We start from the raw sequence: 18,835 nt of genomic DNA, 5'->3' as shown, positions 1-18,835 counted from the left end.
TGGGGGGTGGGGGGCGGGGGGCAACCACACAGCCCTGCAGTTTTCGGAGACGGTCAAAGTGCCGCAGCGTCGTCCTGCAGGCGGTGAAGGAACCGGTTCCCCCTCAGATATTAGAGACACGTTCATAAGAGAGTCTCTTTTCTTATTATCCCCCAAATGGGAAATACTCCAGGTAGCTAGCAGCAGGCAAGTAGAGCACGGCAAGATATTTAATAACGTACAAACAATGATTGAACGCTTTATTTCAAACGTGTGAGTAAATAAAAATATAGAAACGAGAGCTAATGAAAACACTTGACAGTCAGCAGTCAAGAACAAATGGAAATAATATTAACATAACATTCTAAAAAGGTGTAGGAAGAAGCCTTTGCCTGTCCTGTCCCCACGTAATGATCACGCTTCTTTATTTCCTGTATAATCGAATCCTACAACATAGTTGCATCTTTCTGGTCTGCGTCCAGTCTGACTGAATCTGCTGCGGCTACAAACTGAGGTGGGCTGAGATGGAAGAGGGGGCAGCAGTCCTGTGGGGACACCGCAGTGCCTCTGACGTCACTCTGCCCCACCTGCTGCGTTCTCCAGTTGAGGCAGGACTCGCTGCTAAATCATAAGCTGCTGGTGAATGCACCGTAGACAGAGCCAAGCAGTTATGTTCCCCGTTAATTTATTTATCTATGTTGTTGTGACTACTGATTAAGAACCCTTATATTTAATTTATTGATTCTCCTTTACAACTTTTTTTTTTTAGCACTTTTAAGGCAGAAGTGGGAAGTAACAAAGTCCAAATGCTTTGTTGCTGTACTTTGGTAGATTTTTTTTTAACTATCTGTACTTTACTTGAGAATTTCCTTTTCGGACAACTTTTTGACTTTTACTCCCTACAATTGTACACAAATATGTGTGCATTCTACTCTTTACATTGGAAACACATGTTGGTTAGAACAGTACAGAATGTGAATACTTTTGCCATATCTGCTCTCAAGTGAGGATAGGTTTCTGGCTGACAGGTTTTCTTACAATCTAACTGTATGGGAATGTAATTTCCTCCTTCCTGTTATGTTTTGTTTTGTTTTGTTTGAGTTTTCGCGTTTTCTTCGGAAAACTCAATTTAGTCCGCCACAATTCTGTCTGACACTCCGCGGTTCAAGTTCAGCGTTTGCTGGTAAGGGGATCGACGGACGGGGGCGCCTTTGCTACACTTTGTTTGTTGCCATGTGCGGACGACGACGACGACGAAGAAGAAGAAGAAACCACCGGAACCCGCAGCGGTAGGACGCAGCCGTTAGCCATTAGCTAGCCGGCTAGTTGCTAACGTGATGTCTACAGCCTCCAAAGTGGTCCTCGGGGTTTCGGCGGTTCTGACCCTGTGCACCGTGTCTGCGGTTCACCTCAAGCAGACCTGGGACCGAGAGGTAAGCCGCTCCGAACCATGCCGACCAACAGGGAGCCGTGACCGGTGTCGGGAGTCGGTTCGGGAGGTCACCGGAAGTTCACCGACGGCTCCCTGCTGCTCAAGAATCGTGAGAGTGTTTGCGATTTGAACTAAGAAAGCGCAGCTGTTTTTAAACTGACTGAAATAATCGCTGCTTTTAAAATTTTTTATTTTATGTCGCCCGTTTCCGGTAGAGTTTTTCAAAATAAACGTGTTAATGAGCGATCTGGTGGGCTGCGGTGTGTGCGAGGGTGTGTTTCTGAAATGTTAACCTAACACAACAGATGGATTGTCTCACTCGCACACATTGCACGTGTTAAAAACCGAATCAGAATCAGAATTGTTATTGTTGCCTACCTGTGGACCACGCGGTTTCCTGATGACGCGAGGGACGACACGTTGGTGCTGCAGTCGACCCAAGCCGGAAGCTTGTAGATGTTGAGATGTTTCTGCACTTGATTTGCTCCTCTGCTCCAGCGTCTCCACGAGGGCGTGGTCAGAGATCTGGAGCGGCTGGAGAGGAGGAAGGACAACCTGAGGCTGCTGGAGGAGCAGAGGACGCTGACCAGGCAGCTGGAGGAGGAGCAGCAGCGACAGCACAGAGAGGCGGAGCAGCGACCGCACGACCACTGACCCACCCGGTACGAGACGAGACACGGAACAGACACGCAACACGCAGGAGGCAGAGCTACATGATGCCTGTGTTCACCGCCCGGCCAGGTGTGATGGACAGCAGCGGGGAGCCGCTGGCGGCAGGCGAGGACGAGGCCGCCTGCACGTCGGCCTCGGAGGGCCTGGAGGAGGGCGAGGTGGAGGGCGAGACGCTGCTCATCGTGGAGTCGGAGGACCAGGGCTCGGTGGACCTGTCACATGACCAGAGCGGCGACTCGCTGACCAGCGACGTGGGCGAGGAGACGGACGGGGGCTGGGCCTGCGAGGACATGTCCTTCTACTGCGACCACTGCCACAAGTGGGTCCCGGCAGGTGAGGCAATCACAGCAGCCGCTTGCTTGCACCCCGGGTCGCTTGGGAACCCGGGGTGTCCGTGTCCCAGCTCCCGGTACTAGTGTGTGTGTGTGTGTGTGTGTGTGTGTGTGTGTGTGTGTGTGTGTGTGTGTGTGTGTGTGTGTGTGTCGCCAGCCCAGCTCCGCGGCGAGCAGCCCAGCTACCTGAAGGGAGACAACTTCTTTAAGTTCACGTGCACGGACTGTTCCGAAGACGGCAAGGAGAGTTTCGAGAGGATGAGGCTCACCTGGCAGCAGGTAGGAATGAGAGCACACGGATACACAGTAAACATTGATATGCAATATGAACTGTAGTAACCCCACTCCCAGCCCGATTACCCTGCTTGTCATTTATCAAGGTTCACACAGATAGATAAGTATAAGTGGACATCATAGTTAGGGATTAGGGAGTACTGTACTTGTATTCACAAAATACGTGTCGATACTGCGACACAGATACCAGTTGTATATGTATGCTTATGACAATTTTGTTAAATTTGTATTTGCAGTGCACTGAAACTTTTCCTAAAAAATCAGTCAGTTCAGCATTCAGTAAAAAATGAGTAATTCTGTACTGTGTAATGGCCTGATCAAGTACTCAGTACCGGTATCGGCGCGTACTGAAATGCAGGTATTTCTACTATGCCATAAAAAGGGTGGCATTTGTGCATCGCTAATCACAATAATAATTATTGTGATTAGTGATGCACAAATGCCACCCTTTTACAATAGGGTCTTTCGCCCTTTCGCGGAAGACCAGTTCGTTTCGAACTGGTCTTCCGCAAGGGCTCAGTCCCTAATAAAAACTTATATACTCAAAATTACACATAGAGCAGAGTGCCACTACTGAAGGGGCTGTAGAGCCAGTGTAGTGCAGCGTATATACCAGCATTATTGCAATCCACCCAATAGCTGATACATCAATGGCAACAACACAAAGTACTGAGTTGTTTCAAGTTAACCTTGAGTAACCTTACAGGATGCACTGGGAGATAGTTAAGACCAAAAAAAGCCCCCGGACTTCGTAAGAATTCACTCCAAGTGGGCTTTTGTGACGCCGGGCGCGATGACGGATCTTGAAGCCGGCGACTAACAAGAAAGGGCGTCATGTCTGCTGTGTGCAGGTGGTGATGCTGGCCATGTACAACCTGTCCCTGGAAGGCACCGGGCGCCAGGGCTACTTCCGATGGAAGGAGGACATCTGCGCCTTCATAGGCCGCCACTGGAACTTCCTGTTGGGCACGAGGTGACTCTCTTAACTCCTCCTCCTCCTCCTCCGACGCACAGACACACACACACACCCACACACACACACACACACACACACACACACACACACACACACACACACTTCCTGTTCCTGGGCGACGCTGGTTGTGACCGTGCGTGTCTCAGGAAGAAGACGTCGACCTGGTGGAGCACGGTGGCCGGCTGCCTGTCCGTCGGCAGTCCCACCTTCTTCCGCTCCGGAGCTCAGGAGTTTGGCGAGCCGGGCTGGTGGAAGCTGGTCCAGAACCGACCCCCCACCCTGAGGCCCGACGTGGACAAAGCCGCAACCAAGGCCAAAGGTAAACGTCTGGCAGCGCCGAGATTGTAGCACCAATGTTGATGTGAGGAAAGGGAAGCCGCTCTGAAGCTTTGGTTTGCTGCAGCCTGCAGGCCTGTGGTGGAGCCCATCATCACGGTGGAGGGCCTGAGGAAGCGCAGCGCCAGGAACCCCGTGGAGAACGCCATGCAGCTCAAGGAGAAGCGCTGCCGCACCCAGGAGGCCAAGGACATCCGGAGGGCCCAGAAGGAGGCAGTGGGCGGTGGCGGCGGCGGCGGCTACGCCGAGCGCAGCACCTCCTCCACGCCGGTCAAACTTGGCGGAGGCCGCGGGGTCGGCGGCGGGGGTTGCGGAGGGGGCGGAGGAGGTGTGGCCCGCGGCCGCCCCGACCTGGTCCTGGAGAAAGGCGAGGTCATCGACTTCTCCTCCATCAGTTCCTCCGACCGGACGCCCCTCACCAGCCCGTCGCCCTCCCCCTCCCCAGACTTCTCGGCGCCCGGGACGCCGGCGTCTCACTCGGCCACGCCCAGCCTGCTGTCAGAGGCCGACCTCATCCCGGACGCCATGCCGCCGCAGGCCCTCTTCCACGGTAGGTGGAAGCCAGACCAGGCGTGGGCAAACTACCATAGGCGGCCCGTTAAGCTTTTTAATCCGGCCCTCCGGACGAAGAAATTATATTAATAGTATGTAAGAAATAAAACAGCTGTTTTTCACCCATTCAGTTCGTTTGCTGTTCATTTTAAATTGACTTTAAAGCAACGTGCTTTCTACATATCCCATGATACATTTTTTCCTCCTATGAGGTGGCTCACCAAAACACTACATCCATCTGCTGCTGCTCCGCTACCCCCCCTCTGTCACATTTTAGATCCCGTTTGGCCCTGAAAATGTTTTTCTTCTTTTTTGTCTTCTTGAACATATTTATTGAAACGTTTTGCATGAGAGCACAAAGATGCAAAGTAAAAACAAATACACAATGTGAACTATAGTAACCCCAGTCCCAACCCAATCACCTATCAAGGTTTACAGAGGAACAAGTAAATGCATTAATGATGATAATAACAATAATAATAATAATAATAATAATGGCTTTTATTGTTCTTTTAAAGGTAAATAATGATCTGGACTCTTTGGTTTCTTTGTTCAGATTGTTCCATAAGCTCATTCCTTTCTACTTCTCTCTCTCTCTCTCTCTCTCTCTCTCTCTCTCTCTCTCTCTCTCTCTCTCCTCTCTCACTCTCCAGACGACGAAGAGATGGAGACGGAGGGGATGATCGACCCGGGCATGGAGTACCTCCCTCCGCCCGCCGCCGCTGCCATGGTCGCCCGCAAGAAGCTCCGTGCGGTGCCAGCGCCGCACATCAAGCGGGAGGCGGAGAGCGAGGACGAGGACGGCGGCGGCGGCGAGCATCACGTGGACTTTGAGGACACAGCCGGGCGCCGCGAGGTCACCGCTGCCACTGCCACCGCCATCTCAGCCGGCGCCCGCGGAGCCGAGCGGCGGCGGGCGGCCCACGCCGAGAAGGTGGCGGCGGAGGAGGAAGAGGCGGCGGGCGTCCCGCAGGCTCCGCCCCTCCTGGCGCTGCTCAGCCTGTACGAGGAGAAGATGCTGCTGCGGCGCCTGGACGGCTGCGCGCTGGCACTGGCCGTCACGCCGCAGGCCCGCCGCCTGCGCAGGAAGCTGCTGGTGCGCCAGGCCAAGAGGCAGCGGGGCCTGGCGCTGCTGGACATCGACCGCACCATCAGCGCCACCCTCAGCCTGGTGGGGGGCATCTACGGCTCCCAGGACGCACCGGCGGCGCCGCCCAGGGGAGTCGGAGTCGGACTGTTCTGCACCAACAGCCGGGAGCTGCGGATCCTGGATCGCTTCCAGGTGGGTGGAGATCCAGCAGGGCCTCCTCTAGCAGGGCCTCTTCCAGCAGGACCTCTCATGTCACTCATCTCCAACATCTCCACCGGCATGGATGTGAGATCTTCTGAGTGACCAAGAAGGTCCAGCTAGACCTCTTCCAGCTGGACCTTCTCTAGCAGGGCCTCCTCTAGCAGGGCCTCCTCTAGCAGGACCTCCTCTAGCTGGACTTCCTCTAGCAGGACCTCTTCCAGCTGGACCTCCTCTAGCTGGACCTCCTCTAGCAGGGCCTCCTCTAGCAGGACCTCTTCTAGCAGGGCCTCCTCTAGCAGGGCCTCCTCTAGCAGGGCCTCCTCTAGCAGGACCTCTTCTAGCAGGACCTCTTCTAGCAGGGCCTCCTCTAGCAGGGCCTCCTCTAGCAGGGCCTCCTCTAGCAGGACCTCCTCTAGCAGGACCTCCTCTAGCAGGACTTCCTCTAGCAGGACCTCTTCCAGCTGGACCTCCTCTAGCTGGACCTCCTCTAGCAGGGCCTCCTCTAGCAGGACCTCTTCTAGCAGGGCCTCCTCTAGCAGGGCCTCCTCTAGCAGGACCTCCTCTAGCAGGACCTCCTCTAGCAGGGCCTCCTCTAGCAGGGCCTCCTCTAGCAGGACCTCCTCTAGCAGGACCTCCTCTAGCAGGGTCTCCTTGTGACAGAGGAGATCCAGCTTCCTCCTGCAGAAATTCCCATAACATCTCCGTCGGCATGGATTGGAGATCTTCTGAGTGCCATAGGAGAACCTGCTGGAGGAGGTCCAGCTCTCACATCCACGTTAACATGGAACTGCAAACTGACTTTTTGTTTTTTTTTCTTTGTCCGTGCAGACGGGCGTGTCCAGCCGGAGGGGCGTCCAGCAGCGGTCGGCCTCCTTCTGGCACCGACTGATGGGAGCCAGCGGCAGTTTGGAGCAGAGCATCAAGAGCCCCTACACCTCCCGCACCCTCAAACCCTTCATCAGGTAGAACTCGGCCCAGTTTGACTGACTGATTGACTGATTGACTGATTGACTGACTGACTGACTGACTGACTGACTGACTTCACTGTCTGTCTGTCTGACCGTCAGGAGGGATTACGAGAGTCGCCCAGTGAAGCTGCGGCTGCTTGAGGAGATCCGAGCCCACCCCCACAGGAAGGACCCGGACTGGGTACCTGAAGCCACCGCCTCCATCGACTACTGCTACGTCCGGCCCAGCCACATCCCCTCCGTCAACGCCATGTGTCACGACAGCTTCTGGCCAGGTGAGCGCTGCTCACACCAACACGCACACACACACACACACACACACACGCACACAGACTCTGAGGTTGACCACCCTGGGCGTCTCGCTGCAGGCGTGGACCTGTCCGAGTGTCTGCAGTACCCGGACTTCAGCGTGGTCGTCCTCTACAAGAAGGTGGTGGTCGGCTTCGGTTTCATGGTGCCGGACGTCAAGTACAACGAGGCCTACATCTCCTTCCTGCTGGTGCATCCCGAGTGGAGAAGGGCCGGCATCGGCACCTTCATGATCTACCATCTTATCCAGGTGAGACCACGACCCCTCCCTCCAAGGATCCAAGGTGGCGGCCCGATCACTTCAATGGAGTTGCTAGCTAGCGCATACGCAGATACAGAGCCCTATGTAGCATGTAGCAGTAGTGCCACTTCCCATCATGCCTCCGTAAGTCACATGATGCATCAGGACGTATCAGCCAATCAGATCACGTCGCACTGAGAATAAACTTATATTCTTATATGTATGAGATATAGATAATATTTTTTTTTACACAATGGACTTTTATTATGAATTGTGTTTGAGGTCAAAGGTGTCATGTTAACTAACTGTTTTACAACCATTGATTTTTGTAATGCGGTCTATAGAAAAAAATGCTCTTTGAGTCCTATGTGATTTTTGACTGCAGTACCTCAAGTGGCCAAAGGGGTGAAAAATTGCTGCACCACCGATATCCAGTTCTGATAATACATCCATGGGTGGAGAAGGAAGGGTAGCACTTTAGCGGGGCTAGCATCAGCTAGACAAAGGGGGCGGGACAGGAAGTGGCTGACTCATCCTCACTCTTGCGCCCTCTGGCTTTCAGACATGCATGGGGAAGGACGTGACGCTGCACGTGTCGGCCAGCAACGCTGCCATGCTGCTGTACCAGAGGTTCGGCTTCAAGGCCGAGGAGTACATCCTGGACTTTTACGACAAGTACTACCCGGCGGACAGCACTGAGTGCCGCCACGCCTTCTTCCTGCGCCTCAGACGCTGATCACCAGGGGGAGTCTCCACTGCCACTGCCATTGGGCCAGGCATCGAGGCTGCAGCTTGCAGGAGCTTGAGTCTCCTGGCATCGGTTTTAGTCTGATGTATTCCAGTCAACCAGCAGGGGGCAGTGTGATGGGCACCCACAGACAAGCTGGTTGGCTACATAGATGTGAAACTTGTCATAATTGTGTAAATAAACGTACATGTGTACCTCCTTGTTTTCTTCTGACAGGAAGTGACATCAGCCAAAATTTTAAACAAAAAACAAAGATTGAGGCACAAAAACACATTTTAGATTCAAAGAAATTTAAATATTATATTTGTCACTTCGTCACGTTAGATGGCAGTGAAATGTTGGTGTGGCAGAAGCCGACAAAATACAAAGTTAAAAAGATTTAAAAAGTGGGAAATACATACGCGGGTATTTAGAGTTTTATTCAGTGCTATACATTATAATATAATTCGTGGCAACCAATGGAATGCTAAGTATGACACTACACTATATAGCATATAACAATATTGTCGACAGTAATAGTAATGATAACATCTATAGAATAATAATGGTAGTAGCAGTAGTAGTAATGATAATAATAATAGGTAATTAAATAAAAATAAAATAATTTTATTATTTTCTTAAGAACGTCTGTCCACAGCCACTGGCATCTGCTCCATACGGACCGGTGAGGTCAGAAGAGCTCCAGACTCACTCTGGGCTTCCCCAGCAGGTCCAGTCCAGCCTGCGCAGCCAGCAGCTCCACCATGTGGTCACAGCCAGAGTCGAGTGCCAAGTCATACGCCGTCTGACCGCCAGCGTTCCTCGATGCCACACGGGCTTTACAGCTGTGGGGGGAGGGGGAGGGGGAGGGGACAAACACAAAAGGGTTCATGTGACATCAAGGGGCGTGGACACGGTGATGGTGAGGCGTCACGTGACTACCTGAGCAGGATCCGTGCACTTTGCAGACCTTCGGAGCCCAGAGCTGCAGCTTCGTGCAGAGCAGAGTTCTTCATCCTGAGGAGGAAGAGGAGAAGAAGGAAACATCATTTCCGCTCTGCAGCAACAACCAGCGAGGCTTAATGACAGTAAACGCCTGCACTGCCCCCTGGTGGTGGCTGCAATACTCTTCAGACATGGTGTCTCTATCAGTAGAGCGGCTGAGAGAGCCTAGCAGAACGTTGCTACTACTGATCCATACTCCTGTTTGTGTTGCTCACCAAACTTTGTTTGTTGACTTGTTTATTGATTAATTAAAGCAGAAAAGCTAAGGCGATGTGTTGTGTTAATAATTCTAAGCTATGGGGCTATGTGACCACGAAGCACCAAATCTGCCCAGTGATTGCGACAGTTCCTACCGTCCAGACTGACGGTTGATGTCGGCTCCTCGTTGCACCAAGACAGGAAGTGCGTCGTGGTGCCCGTTCAACACGGCGGTAGCCAGCGTGTGTCTGCCATCGCTGTCGCAGCAAGAGGGGTCTGCCCCCTAGTGGCAGTCAAAAAGAGCAAAAATGCACAAATAAGGAAAGATGCTGGCAGGAAGTCCAGACAGGGCAGCAGGCTGGACTGCAGGGTCTGGTACCTGATCCAAGAGCTCCTGGATGATGGTCACCTGACCGCGACCTGGGCCCAGCTCCTTCACCAGCTCAGCATCCTTCACCTGGAACCAGTCGGAAACCAGTTAGAACTAGTAAGAGAGAGACGAGCGTCCAGCCTCCAAAATGATGCCATGAGGGTTCTTACTGGAGGTTTGGTGTTTGTTGTGGTTTTGGCTGGTCTTATCTCGCACAGAGACGCCAGATCACTTCCTGTCGAGACCAACCACACAACTTTCAGATAGGGCGCAGTACCCAAGTCTGCTGCCGTCGTCTTAGCCAGTTTGTTGCGTGTCGAACCATACAAGCATTTAACTTCCACTATCCATGAACTGTTCCGTAAAATCATCAGTTTTCAATGGGGCCCCTGGTGAGGCGTTCTTACCCAGTGCAGCTCGCTCTGTGACGCTGCTCAGGGTCTCAGCTCCGCTCACGGCGGCGCCTCCTCCACCTGCTGCTTCTACCTGAGAGCAAACACACCAAGTCACCCTCGCTGGTGGGCACGCCGACGACCCCCTCCAACCTCCCCGGTATTCTCAACCCCCATACGATAAGGTACCCACCTGTCGCTTCTCCTGTCCAGCCATCACAAAGCTGATGGTCAGACTGACCTCGTATCGATCCTCCTGCATCACCGCCGCCACCATCTGGAACACAAGAATCATGCTAAAAGTTGACCAAGCCCCTTTGTTTCAACCAGTGATCTGGTAAAAAAAAAAAAAAATGCCCAAGAAGCCGCGACCCAATCAAGAAACGCTGGGGTAACATACCCGGCCCATGCGAGGCTCTCCCAGCAGGGCCCTGAAGGGGGCGTTGTTCTGAGTGTAGCTCCTCAGGTGAGCGCAAACATGATCCAACTGCTTCCTCCAGTAACCTGGACACACAGGAGGCACCAGCGATTGAGGCTAGCATTAGCAGCTGTGCTGTAAGCAGCATTCGCGTTAGCGTTAGCAGCAGTGGCAACCTCTGCCCGGGCTAATGGCTGTGAGCGGCTGGTGGCTCCTGGTTGGCTGCTGCCTGCTGAGATGCTGCGTTTTCTCCTCCTCTCTCCTCCGCAGGTGAGTGGCTGATGGGTAGTACAGGCCGACGGTCTGCGTGTACTGCTCCGCAGTGGGCGTGGTCGACTCCGGTTTGGGGGCGGAGTCAGGTAAATGCCCAGCCTGCAGTGTCATTGTGGGAAGTTGATTTTTGTTTTTTGTTTTTTTTATGAATTTTTAACACAACATCACAACTTACCTGGGTGGCTGTAGCACCCCCATTGGGTTGTGTGACGACACTGGAGCATGCGGGCGGAGTCGGCGCTTCCAGGAAGACGCTGCAGGCGGCGCAGTAGAGGGCGTACGGGTGTCCAGTCGCGCCGCACCGCCAACATATCACACAACTGGCTGCTGCACGAGAGGGCTGAAGATACATGCACCTCCAATCATGCTAGTGCTAGCATTAGCTATAGCAAGCACAACAATGGCTGGAGTGCACCTTACGAGACGTGTGTGTGTTTGCTGGAGTGTGCGTGTTCACCTTGGATCCACACCAGTCGCAGAACCTGGCGTCACTCTGGATTCTGCGTCGACATACGGAGCAGGAGGACATTGAAGACGGGACAGAGGGGGCACTGTCTCCCATGCAGAGTACCTGCAGCACACACACACACATTTCAGCACAGACCAAATGTAGAGACAAAGCGTGTGTGTGTGTGTGTGTATCTCACTGGCTGCAGTGGGCTCTCGCAGGTCAGGCAGCTGGTGACGTAAGTCGGATTTCCGCTTCCACAACAAACACACAACACGTGCTCCTATACGCACAACACACAGCCACCAGTAATAATACACGTTAGGACCATGATGCGTTCCAGTGTGTATCTGTGTGTGTGTGTGCAGTGTGTATCTGGCCTTTGTCTGTCGCTGCTGTTGAATCGATGTCTCACAGATCAAACAGCTCTTGGTGTTGACAGGAACCACAGCGTTACAGAACCCACAGCAAACCGCCTGAAACACACACGCACACAGACACACACACACACACACACACACACACAGCTCAGCTTCCAGTCATTCTGACGTTGCATCAGGTAAACCTGGACTGTGTGCAGTACCTGTCCTCCCTCAGCAGGGAGCAGCCTCTGCTGAGGTATCACAGGAAGTGCAGCGCCACACTGAGGACAGAAGCGAGAGAGCGGGTCTGAGGGACGATGGCTGAGACACTGAGGGCACCTGGAACGGACAGAACAAACAGGCTAAATGTTGTAATGTTTCCTGCTTTAACACTGTGAGTGATGATTCTGCCAAAGCCTGGCTGAGAAAGTGTTTCACCAGCCAGGCAATGAGTTCCTACCGTAGGAAGCCCATCTCCCGATTGATTCTGGACTTGTGTGTGCTGTTTAGATGACTGGACACACTTGACCGCTGACGGTAAAACACAACATAACAAGAGTGAGTGCACACAGAAGTGATCCTGGTGATAAGCAGAGTTGACGGGCGTTTACCGCAAACTGGGAACGTTGGGAAGCTCCGGCTCGGGTTCCAGTGGCTGGAGGCACTAGGCGAGCGTTCAGAGAGCGACGGCCTGATTGGTGCGAGGCGTTTCCCATCATCCTCAGCTCTGAGGTAGATGGGAAGCCAAAAGGAAGTAAAGAAGTGCAGCACATCAAGGCCCAATCAGCACCAGCGAGGTTCTTCAGAGGAGTTTAGCGACGGAGAGAGACGACAGCAACGCACCTGGGGCCTTCAGTGAAGAACCGTTTGAATTTTCAGCGGAACACCTGAGTCCTTCAGACATGTTCTGGAACGACAGCAGCACAACACACTTCCTGTTTGCTGCACAACTGTAAAAATAGTCACAGCAACTGGAGTGCATCCATCAGAGCTAAACTCTGAGTGATATTGGGGCATATAAGTGTGTAATATAGAGTGTGCAGACGCAATGTCACTGCATGCTAGCTAATCTTAGCAACTGTCTGCTAGCTTGCGCACTCATAGCATGGCAGTGCATTTCGAGCAGGTGTTAATGTCGCGGGGGAGTTTGGTTTCTGCTATATTCAAATTACTCAAAAATTTAGTAAAACCGAGGGGAAGCAAAACAAATCTTTTGACTTTTGTGAGAATCTGAACAGCAGTGTGTTAGAGCGCCACACAGTGGCCGTCGGCAATCAGACAAGCGTGCAGGTCATCCTCATCCTCATCCTCATCCTCATCCTCCTCCTTTTCCAGGCTGAATGGCCACGACTACCTGCTTGTCCCTCTGCAGGAAGTTGTCATTCTCCTTCCCGTTTGAAGCAGGAAGTTGATCCACCACGAACTCCTTGGTCACCGTGGAGCTCTCTCTGCCGTCACTGCAGACAGGAATACATGTTGCCACCCAGTTCAGGTGTTTCAGATACAGGAGGCTGGCATCCTCACCTGGTGACGGCGACCGCTCTCACAGCCACCCGACCGGCGGGAAGCACGATGGGCTCGCTGTACTTCCTGCTGCCCCCTGCTGGTCCGCGCTGCGCCACTGCCGGCTTGGATCCGTCCAGGGTGAAGAAGATCTGAACCCCTGCAGTGCCTGCAGAGCACACCTGGTCTCACACCTGTGCACACTTACCCTCCTCTGCCCTATTGCTTTTGAAATGGGTCGTAACTCTTTCACTAGGAAGCAGTCATAATGTTGCACTTTACTATGGGGCAATGCAATATATAGACAGTTTTTTCTTCAATTTATTGAGTGTTTGTCCACTGATATTTCTTGTCCAGTGTTGTTATGATGCTTATTAATCTATGTATTGAAGCACTGTCTTTTATTGACAATATCCCCCCCAGGACATTAAAGTGTATCTCATCATCCACACCATCATCCTCATCATCATCATCATCATCGTCATCATCATCATCATCATCATCATCATCATCATCATCATCATCACCATCATCACCATCATCATCATCATCACCATCATCACCTGTGCACACCCCAGTGTATATACTCCTGTGCACATGCCACTCTGTGTATTTTGGGCCTGAGCAGCAGCAGTGTGTGGTTCCAGGTGTGTGTCTACCTGACTGGATGGAGACAGGTGTGCTGGAGTCGATGTGGTTCTTGGGCCTGTGTGTCTGCAGGTGGAAGATGGGGATGATGAGAGGAGCCGAGACTGATCCTGCTGCCATGGCGACGGCTGTTGGTCAGAAAACAGGTTATTAAAAAAAAAAAGAAAGAAAGAAAGAAAAAAAGTAAAAAAAATAAATAAATAATAATTAACAACTGTATTCTCAGTTCAGGCACCACAGATGCATGGGTAAAAACGGCCGCTTTAGCGCCGCCTACAGGTTGACGCTGGTATTGAGATGGGCCCTGACTGGAACTACAACATTAGTCCGGCCCATATTAATGTTCCTGTCACCTGTCCGTCATGATATGATGATACACAAAGGTTAAAAGTCACAAAAAACTATTGCAGACAGTTTGGACTGCGGGCTGGTTCTGTTCAGCTGTCGTTTCTCCACCAGGAAATTTAAAAAAGAAAGAAAGAAAGAAATAAGAAAGCCGTTTGTCTGTTGATGCGATAAACAAACTGCTAATCACACTAAATTACCAACATCAAGCAATAATGATAACGACCATCTTACCTCAGATTATTGTGACAATAACACGCGTCAGTTCAGTTGATGTGTGTGTAGCGGGGCGGGCTGGACTGTATACGGAAATGTTACTAAGGCAACGACAACAAATTGCGGTAAGCATGCAACACTGCGGTTGCTGCACATTTTTTAATATACATATTTATTATGAACACAATCCAACAAAAAGAGGGATATTAAGGTGTCTCTAAAATGATGAAAAAGTTTTAATCTCTATTTCTATTCAGGCACTTTCCAGGACTTCCGCGCCGAAGGCCCCCAAAACACATGACAACATAGCTAGCGGCTGCGCTAACAGCCCTAGAGGAAGAGAGACGCGCTAGAATTGAGAAGAGCGGACACTATGGCAGAAGTCAAAGTGAAAAAGGAGACGAACCTTTCGGAACCGGCGGAGGTCGAGAACAGGTCCGACACGTGACGTCAGCGCGCTTTTTCCCCCTTTCTTTTTGCTGACTGCGAGAGCGCTGCGCCGAAATTCCTAGTCAAATTCTGTCCAATTCGGTTTTGATTGCCCTGTCGTCAGACACCCTGGGGACATGTGTGTCCAGTAAACACTGGGTCAGAACCGCAATGTGGTTTCGCTTTATTCGGCGGCCAGTCAGAACCCGCAAACTGCTGGATGGGACCCAGCTGTGAACATCTCCTCCAGCTTTGACAACCTCAGTTTGTTGTCGTTTTCTCCAAAACAAAGTTGTGGGCGAGCAGCCGAATGAAGGGTGACCTGGTGACCAAATACTGCTGTTTTTAATACAAAAAAAAAAATACACGATTAGTGAGGAGTCCAGGGGGAAAAGCACCAACAAGCTGCCACTCAGCTGGTCCTTTAAACTCAAAGGTTCTTCTGCTGCTTATTAACCCGCAGAACCTTCCAAATTCACCACCAACATCCACCTGTGGAAGTTGTGTCATGCCAGTGAGGAGTGAACTGATTAACCTTTACGCCTTTTCTGGTGTTCAAAAAAAATTATTCTTCTGAATGACTGTGTTTGGCTTGAGTCAGCTGGTCTAAGATAAGGGCTAAGCATGTTAGCAAGACATTTCTCTATCTCTGCTGCTATTGGTGCTCGCTCAACGTGGAGGAGACACTGCTGTCTTCATCCCTGACAAGTATGACGATGCCTCCTACTGTGCAGTGACGTTGCACCTGCGTTTGGTCAAATGATCGAGATTTGTGTCATTGCTGCACTAATGTGGACGTACGCAAATGATTCAAAATCCAAGAACTTTATTTGTCTTTTGTGGCCGGATGTGTGCAGTCAAATGACAAAAGTGTCGATGCTTACAAAGAGACCGTGCGAACGGCAAAAACAACATTCACAGCAAAGAAAGAAAGAGCAGCAGAAACAACCTGAAGTATATATTATAACAATATAACAATATACAACCATTTTTAATACCAAGAAGCACACCATTCACAGAGGCACGTGGAAAATATGTGGAGTGTGTAAACGGTTGTAAGAGTCTTAAAAATGTGTGTGTGTGTGTGTGTGTGTGTGTGTGTGTGTGTGTGTGTGTGTGTGTGTGCGCGTGCGCACTCACAGGATCAAAGAGCTGTGTCAGCAGTTCCCTCAGGGCATCACAGACCAGGTGATCCAGAATGAAATGCCTCACCTGGACCCACAGCAACGGGCCGTGGCCATCAACAAGCTTCTGTCTCTGGTGGGTCCCACCGGATCATGATTGAAGGTCCTTCCCTCCCCCGACCCCCTCCTCCTCCTGTGTTTCTGTATGACACTGTGTTGTGTCACAGGGTCAGCTGGACCTCCTGAGGAACAGCTCGGGGCTTCTCTACAGGATGAAGGACGCACAGACCGGCAGGTAAACTCAGCAGATCCGCCCCACCCCCACCCCCACCCCCATCCCCTGTTGGTTTGGGTTGGAACTGCAGCGTCAGCTCTGGTTCTGCGCTTGTGTTTCAGTAAGATGAAAGGTTCCGACAACCAGGAGAAGCTGGTGTATCAGGTCATCGAGGACGCAGGAAACAAAGGTGACCAAGCAGAACTGTGCAACTGCTTTACCTGCCGTGGCCTGCAGGAGGTGCTAGAGCAGTAACCTCTCAATGTGATGTCTTTTGACGTGGGTGTGGGAGGCAAGGGGTGAAAGGGTCGCTGGATTTCAGCTGCGAAGAGCCACAGTTTAAACCTTGTGGACTTTCAGGAAGTTTGAAGTGGTAAACACTTATTTCAGCTCTTCTTCTTCCCTCTTTGTGGGTTGCGTGCGTTGCATTGCGTTGCGTTGTGCGGTCCTCCAGGGATCTGGAGCAGAGACATCCGTTTCAAGAGCAACCTCCCTCTGACGGAGATCAACAAGATCCTGAAGAACCTGGAGAGCAAGAAGCTCATCAAAGCCGTCAAGTCTGTGGCTGTGAGTGACGCTCTTCGCACGCCTCCGTCGCACCGTCTTTTTGTGGTCTTCGTCCAACACTCCCACTCCCACGCCCACAGGCTTCCAAAAAGAAGGTGTACATGTTGTACAACCTGCAGCCAGACCGCTCGGTGACGGGCGGCGCCTGGTACAGCGACCAGGACTTCGAGTCAGAGTTTGTGGAAGTCCTGAACCAGCAGTGCTTCAAGTTCTTGCAGAGCAAGGTCCTCCTGCCAGACACACACACACACACACACACACACACACACACACACACACACACACACACACACACTGCATTATTGCTATTGACTTCACTCACACTAATGGTTCATAAACTGCTGAGAGCAGGAAAAGAGTCCTCAGATATGTGCTGCTGGTCACTCCACCTCCATCAGGATCAAGGCTCCCACATGTCAATCAGCAAGGCCCCGCCCCATTTGCAGCATCAGAGAACCGGTTCAAACCAAACTGATCCAAAACCACAAATTTTAAGTTTTCAATTGGTCCCATTTGCTAGGAGAGAGACTTGTGCACTTATGCAAGATTCATTTCAGTCAGCCACTAGGGGGCACCCATCCATACCGGCCTTCATTGTTTGTTCTATAGGCGTGTCAAATAGAGTGCTGGTGCTCAGCTAGATATAGGCTAACATGGTGCTATTCCAGTTATGAGCAAACTACGGCCCAGTAAGCTTTTTAATCCAGCCTGCCGAACGTGAAGAAGTTATATTAATAGTCACTAAGTCATATAATGGCTGTGTTTCATCCATTTTTTCAGTGAGCTAAAAGAGAAAGAGCTAAATACAGTGCGGCTTCAAAGACATTTTGTTGCAATGCTTTGTTCATTTTCAATTGACATTAAAGCAACATGTTTTCTACATATCCCATGATATGTTCTTTCCTCCTATGAGGTGGCTCACTAAAACACTCCATCCATCTGCTGCTGCTCTGTCAAATTTTACAATCCACTGTGGCCCACCAGTGAAAAAGTTTGCCCACCCTTGTGCTAGTCTCTGCGTTTAGCTAAACACATTTAGCTAATGACGAGCTAACGTTCAGCCTCACCACAGCTAGCATTGTTAGCTAACGTCCAGTTTAAAAACAATCCAGCGGTTCACATTTGGAACGTGTGCTTTATTTTATTTTTAGCCTTTCCTGTTTGCGACGATGTTTGCCAAACCCGTGCGGTCACATGACTTTGTGTGTGTGTGTGTGTGTGTGTGTGTGTGTGTGTGTGTGTGTGTGTGTGTGTGTGTTTGCACGTCCAGGCTGAAGCAGCGCGGGACAGCAAGCAGAGCCCGATGGTCCAGAGGAACAGCTCCTTCGCCACCTCGCACGAAGTGTGGAAGTACATCAACGAGCTGGGGATCAGCAAGGTGACCCCGAGGGTCGCGACCTCACGCAGCGAAGCCTCACGTGTCCGGCGGCCGTCCTGACAGCTTCGTGTGCCCTTCTGTGTGCCCCGCGGGCAGGTGGACCTTTCCATGGACGACATCGAGACCATCCTCAACACGCTCATCTACGACGGCAAGGTGGAGATGACCATCATCGCCGCCAAGGAGGGCACGGTGGGCAGCGTGGACGGACAGGTGAAGCTCTACCGCGGCGTCAACGCCATCATCCAGCCCACGGGCATGGTGCGGACGCCGTGCGGACTCTGCCCGGTGAGTGAGTGGGCGGCCGGGGGGGGGACACTGCTCCACCTCGCTCGAGCTGACTTCCTGTTTTCTGTCTGTCCGTCTGTCTGCAGGTGTTTGACGACTGTCACGACGGAGGAGAGATCTCGCCGTCCAATTGCATCTACATGAGCGAGTGGCTGGACTTCTGACTCGCATGTCACATGACCTTTTTATTTATCACACAGTTCAATAAAAAAAAAAAAAAATCACGGAAAAAAAACAAAAACACGAGGAAAGAAAAAAAAGCGCTCGGACTGTTTGTTTATTTATCGAGCCGGAGCCGATGAGTTTCCCGGAACAGCAGCCATTAGCGGCGTAGCACGGATCACATTACGCACCCCCACCTCCCCACCCGCACCACCATTTTCTCCATCTTCTCATCCATCACGACGACTCTTGAGAGCAGAGAGCTGAGTCCGCTACAGGCTGAAAGTCAGTGTCTCGTATTGGCACTGCCACAGGGAAACGCAGCA

At 51.6% G+C, this 18,835-nt stretch overlaps 3 protein-coding genes across 3 annotated transcripts; 2 read left to right on the top strand and 1 right to left on the bottom strand.

Annotated features, from left to right (window-relative positions):
* The first annotated feature begins 1,934 nt into the window (after positions 1–1,934).
* Positions 1,935–8,324, top strand: kat14 (lysine acetyltransferase 14). The gene is made up of 11 exons (XM_076051287.1): positions 1,935–2,073; positions 2,153–2,416; positions 2,573–2,694; positions 3,561–3,682; positions 3,832–4,004; positions 4,089–4,571; positions 5,227–5,855; positions 6,693–6,826; positions 6,932–7,107; positions 7,201–7,391; positions 7,945–8,324. Exons 2-11 carry the CDS (start codon positions 2,158–2,160, stop codon positions 8,116–8,118), a joined length of 2,463 nt encoding a protein of 820 aa, XP_075907402.1. The 5' UTR covers positions 1,935–2,073; positions 2,153–2,157; the 3' UTR covers positions 8,119–8,324.
* A 28-nt stretch (positions 8,325–8,352) lies between these two features.
* Positions 8,353–15,038, bottom strand: dzank1 (double zinc ribbon and ankyrin repeat domains 1). The gene is made up of 21 exons (XM_076051288.1): positions 14,694–15,038; positions 13,738–13,854; positions 13,100–13,247; positions 12,930–13,032; positions 12,419–12,482; positions 12,187–12,302; positions 12,036–12,106; positions 11,797–11,914; positions 11,594–11,689; positions 11,413–11,496; positions 11,223–11,336; positions 10,941–11,105; positions 10,669–10,864; positions 10,475–10,578; positions 10,268–10,351; positions 10,090–10,168; positions 9,853–9,917; positions 9,692–9,769; positions 9,468–9,595; positions 9,052–9,126; positions 8,353–8,954 (listed from the first exon to the last, which is right to left on the bottom strand). The coding sequence occupies exons 2-21, from the start codon at positions 13,844–13,846 to the stop codon at positions 8,801–8,803; spliced, it is 2,151 nt and encodes a 716-aa protein (XP_075907403.1). The 5' UTR covers positions 13,847–13,854; positions 14,694–15,038; the 3' UTR covers positions 8,353–8,800.
* On the top strand, positions 14,546–18,588 carry polr3f (polymerase (RNA) III (DNA directed) polypeptide F). The gene is made up of 9 exons (XM_076051293.1): positions 14,546–14,722; positions 15,859–15,976; positions 16,068–16,135; positions 16,237–16,304; positions 16,569–16,681; positions 16,762–16,905; positions 17,952–18,059; positions 18,156–18,347; positions 18,434–18,588. The coding sequence occupies exons 1-9, from the start codon at positions 14,661–14,663 to the stop codon at positions 18,509–18,511; spliced, it is 951 nt and encodes a 316-aa protein (XP_075907408.1). The 5' UTR covers positions 14,546–14,660; the 3' UTR covers positions 18,512–18,588.
* The last annotated feature ends 247 nt before the right edge of the window (positions 18,589–18,835 follow it).

This window comes from Nelusetta ayraudi, unplaced genomic scaffold (genome assembly GCF_046127955.1).
Source record: "Nelusetta ayraudi isolate G7.1 ecotype Tasmania unplaced genomic scaffold, CSIRO-AGI_Nayr_v1 ptg000134l, whole genome shotgun sequence".
Classification (NCBI taxonomy): Eukaryota; Metazoa; Chordata; class Actinopteri; order Tetraodontiformes; family Monacanthidae; genus Nelusetta; species Nelusetta ayraudi.
This window is presented reverse-complemented; position numbering and strand designations above follow the sequence as displayed.